Source organism: Ctenopharyngodon idella, chromosome 21 (assembly GCF_019924925.1).
Source record: "Ctenopharyngodon idella isolate HZGC_01 chromosome 21, HZGC01, whole genome shotgun sequence".
Classification (NCBI taxonomy): Eukaryota; Metazoa; Chordata; class Actinopteri; order Cypriniformes; family Xenocyprididae; genus Ctenopharyngodon; species Ctenopharyngodon idella.
Window position 1 is genome coordinate 6,631,583 of NC_067240.1, and position 4,703 is coordinate 6,636,285.

General features: G+C 33.8%; 1 protein-coding gene across 1 annotated transcript; it reads right to left on the reverse strand.

The window, feature by feature from the left end:
* Positions 1–1,545: 1,545 nt before the first annotated feature.
* LOC127504222 (endothelial cell-specific molecule 1-like) lies at positions 1,546–4,408 on the reverse strand. The gene is made up of 3 exons (XM_051878763.1): positions 3,889–4,408; positions 2,456–2,599; positions 1,546–2,313 (listed from the first exon to the last, which is right to left on the reverse strand). Exons 1-3 carry the CDS (start codon positions 4,193–4,195, stop codon positions 2,231–2,233), a joined length of 534 nt encoding a protein of 177 aa, XP_051734723.1. The 5' UTR covers positions 4,196–4,408; the 3' UTR covers positions 1,546–2,230.
* Between the last annotated feature and the right edge of the window lie 295 nt (positions 4,409–4,703).

Consider the following 4,703-nt stretch of genomic DNA (forward strand, 5'->3'; position numbering starts at 1 on the left):
ACCTGCTGCGATGACGGAAGCGTGACATTCCTCTTTTCCTGTCCTGTCCTGTGGTGACGTGTGTCAGTTGATAAATTCCAGCCGTTTTTGAATCCTGTCCCAGAGGCAGACACAACAACAACAGGAAATAAGGCCATTTTCACAGGTGTCAGGAAACACAGGAAACAAACAAGTGGGATGCTGGGAAACAGCCTCATATGAGAACTCTGCGAGGTGAGGGATCTGATGGTTATTAATAGTCAGCGGTGGGTATTTTCAGAACTTGTGTTGAAGCGCATCTGCTGTACTGCTCAGGATGAGGACGGGTCACGGGGCAGTTTTCATACAGAAACCTCTGTGAAGGAGGTCAAAGCATCTGAATGCACTTTACATACATTTTCAAAGTTTATATTTTAATTTTAAGGGTGTAGAATATTTGTATGTGGTTTTATATTAGTTGAAATATTTCAGTAACTTTTTTTGGGGGTGAAGTCTAATTACACAATTAAATCTGATCTGAATACAATCTAAACACACCTTTTTTCCTCTAGCAGTGGTTTTGGATATTGATTTTAAAGTCCCCCTAGTCAATCATTTTATCCCTTAAAACTCATCGTTGATCACTAAAATGACATATTTAAAGGTTTTTTTTTTTTTTTTTTTTCCATTCTTTAAGCCTTAGCTTGAATTTTACACCCTTGCCTCATTTAGTATACGCGGTTCTATGAATATGCAAATTAGCCCCGCCTCCACTCACTCGCACTAGTTCAGAGATCCACTCATTGATGATCACACTTTGACGTGATTGGTTACACGGTAGTTTGTGATGTAAGAAACACCAGCAATTTCAAACCATGTTTTTGAGACTGTCTTTAGATCACTGGCGTTTTAAAGAGAAAATACTCAGAAATGGTGTTGACTTATGAATTTGCACATGGTTTGTGTTAAAGCATATTAACAACAACACATAAACATATAAACAACATTAAAAACTTGATTTTCACCACAGGGGAACTTTAAGTTAGGAGCCAATTCTATCATGAAAAAAAGTTAATGTTTTACTTTTTTCTGTTTAAAGTTTTCTAAAAATCTATTAAATTTCCTACAATATTTTTTTAAAGACATAGTATTTTAAATATAAAATAAAGCTATAATTCTCAATTCAGTGTTGTCAACATATACATGTCAACACATGTATACTGTATGTATGTGTATAACTTAAAAAAGTAAGTTACCTGGTTGCCTTAAAATTTTGAGTTCATTGAAATTAAAAAATTGAGTTAATACAATGAAGGTGATTGGTTTAATCAACAGAAACTTAAAATATTATGTTATCTGAACCACATTAATTATTGAAGTTGATTTGACAAAATTTGTCATTTTTTTTATACCTATAGGCCTATATATATAATATATGTATGTGTGTGTATACAAAATTAAAAATTAATAAAGGTAAAAAAAGTGAAAGTGATTTTTTTCACACTTTTAAAATATTTTAAAACGAGATTCCACTTTAAAAACGTGACAAAAAAAGAGAGAGAAAAATAGAAAAATAAATCAAGAGACTTTTTTCCTCATAGAATGACATGTTTTTATTTTAAATCTCATACATAAAGCAGTAAGAACTCATATCTCCTTCAAGAGGGTTTTAAAGCAAAAATTCACTGAGAATAATTTACATACAAATTAGAAAGATATACAGTCCATAATTTAGAATAATCTCCTTGGCCTTAATATACCACATTAAAAACAATTGTTTAGAATCACAGAAACCATCAAATATGTGATGCCATATTAAAGTCATAACTGATAGCTAATGGATCTGAGTCTGATATATAATCTTAGAATGTGTATGTATTTAAATATGATTATATAAACACTGCTGTGTGTTTATTGTATTACATTCATAATGTACAATTGTTTGTGTGTGTTCAATCAGTTCAACCATAATTTTGACATCTCATTTGTGTGTTTCAGCATAATAAGTCACTGAGGGAACATTATTATTGTGTTATCAAACTCTGATGGAAATTTGCATATTTATTTGTGTGTGTATGTGTGTGAGCCAGTGACATGAATTCATGGTGACATGCTTTGGAATAAATATAACTTGCATACACATCTGTAAAATATACAGAATAAAACATATCGTTTTCTTTGACCATTTTAAACATATTAAAATATATCCATTTGGTCCTTTAATATATTATGCTACATGTACACTAACTAAACTGAAGAGTGAGAGTTGCTGTCAGCGAGGGGTGAGAAAATTGCGAGCGGAGGATCGATTGCTGCTGGTTTCAGTGTTCGTGTCACCCGAGCCCAATTCATTACCTGTCATGATAAAAAAATAAATAATAATAATATTCTACACAATTTCACTTTATATCAAAGGACACTTAAAGTGATTTTTAAAAATCTAAAATTATTACTAAAGATAAATTATTTTGTGCAGTTAAATAAACAATAAACTCACCTTCACTTGAATGAGATTTCAGCATGGCCATTTTAGCCAAGAATTTAAAGGACAGACAAGCTCCCGTTTCTCTGTCACACAGTCCACCTGCTTTACAGTTGCACGCTTTCCGACATTCCATACCGTAAGTTCCATACATGCAGTCTGAGAAGAAAAACAAACATGTTACAGCTAATTTAGCCATTACAGGATCTGTAGGTAAATATTTGCCATGACTTTTCCACTTGTCATTGGTAAATACTCTCTTTTTGAAGATATTTGCTCATCGCTGATCCAGTATTTGTGTAAAGGATCATACGGGCTCACTTACATCTAACACTTGTGGTAAGGCTCTATTAAAGAACTGAGTGTGAGTGTGTTCCCCTAATACAAAGTGTTCATTCACCAACTCACGTTGTTCTTACATAATACATTAAGTAATAATTTGAGGGGCCCTAGAAGGACTTCACAGAAAAGACACTCTAGGGGGGAGTTTTCTTTAGTATGCTGAACTGTTCTTTAACCTGCTGAGACCACCCCAAAACCTTCAGATAACCATGAGGGTTTTGGTAAATATTTGAATATTCTAAAAAACAAAACAAAAAAACAAAATGTGTGTGTATATATATATATATATATATGTGTGTGTGTGTGTGTGTGTGTGTGTGTGTATATACATATATATATATATATATATATATATATATATATTTATATAACTCAACAACAAAGAAAAATGAATCTGCCTTGAACACACTATATTTATATATATTAGTGTTCAAGGCAGATTAATTTTTTTTAGAATTTTTTGTGTGTAATCTGAATTTGAAATATACAAATATGATTTTATTAGTAAAGGGCATTATAAAAAAACTATATATATATATATAAAATAAAAAAATATATATTCTTGAATACACATATTTTCTTGTTTTGAACTTGCTTTATGATTCTTTTTTTAAAAAGCCTTTATGAAAACAATATTGATCACAGGAGACACAAAATTAAAGGTTTGATATAAATATTCTTATATCTTATTAAACTTCCGCAAAAAGCTAGTACATTTTTTTTTTTTACAATTACTTAGTAAAACAAAAATATATCTCATGTAATTTTAGATAGATAGATAGATAGATAGAACTTAAATTTACATGTGATATATTACAGTTATGGATGCTAAGTAATAAGTATATACCAAGTATGTGTGTGTGTGTGTGTGTGTGTGTGTGTGTATATATATTCAATAAATTGCTTTATATAAAGAAATGATCTGATTCATCTCTTTGGTAAGAAAAAAGTAATAATTCAACTTGCTCTGAAAGTTGCATTTGATTTTAACTTAAGTTGTGTTAATACTGAAGACACTGATTACAAAATCATTGAATACTTTGAATATGTGAATCCCCCCATACACAACCCCATCTGCCTGAGCAGGTGCACACAGCAGACTGTACCTTTACAGATGCCATATTCATCTCCATAATCATCCTCATCTTTGTAGAAGTCACAGAAGAGTCCCGGTCCGCACTTGACGCCGTGCATCCCCGACACGGTGCGGTAGCAGTGCTCTCCCCGTCCCGCCGCACAGACCTGGCAGCATCCGCAGTCATCCAACACCGTGCGCCTGCAGCGCTGCGTCGAGCCGCACTGCGCGGGGTTGCATTTGTCCGGGCAGTTCACGGCATATTTACCACCGGGACCCCACGCGTCAGCATCTCCAAACACCATCAACAAGAACACTGGGATCGCGTATAAATGCATGACTTGAAGTGATGGCGAACACCACGCTGGATGCTGTGCTCGGGTCTAGTGCACTAGGGAGGAGCTGTCCTCTTCTTAGAAGTGATAGTGAATGAAACAGCTCGGACTGCATGGCTGTCAGCTTTAAACAAGTTTGTTTTGCACATAGTATGCCCTCGTCAATTTCCTCAATCCGGTGTTGTTGTCTATTTGCCAGCCTCCCCCCTTCCCTGTTTTAGAAATCCGGCGTGGAAGTGGAATTAGAGCCGTGCTGCCATCCAGGAATTGATGTCATCACTGAAGTCTGGAGTTGTTTGTTTGAAGGTTTTTAAGGATGACCTCCGTGACCCCCACGCGTTCCTAACGTGAACGTGTATGACGAGATGCTTTGGGTTAGAGGGTTTAAGTTCATCATCTCAGTTTACATGAGATATATTATAGTTTTTTACTAATTGTAAAAAAAAAAGTTTAATAAGAAAAAGTATTAAAAAGTTTAATTATTAATTCATTATTAATTAGTCTAGTAAAT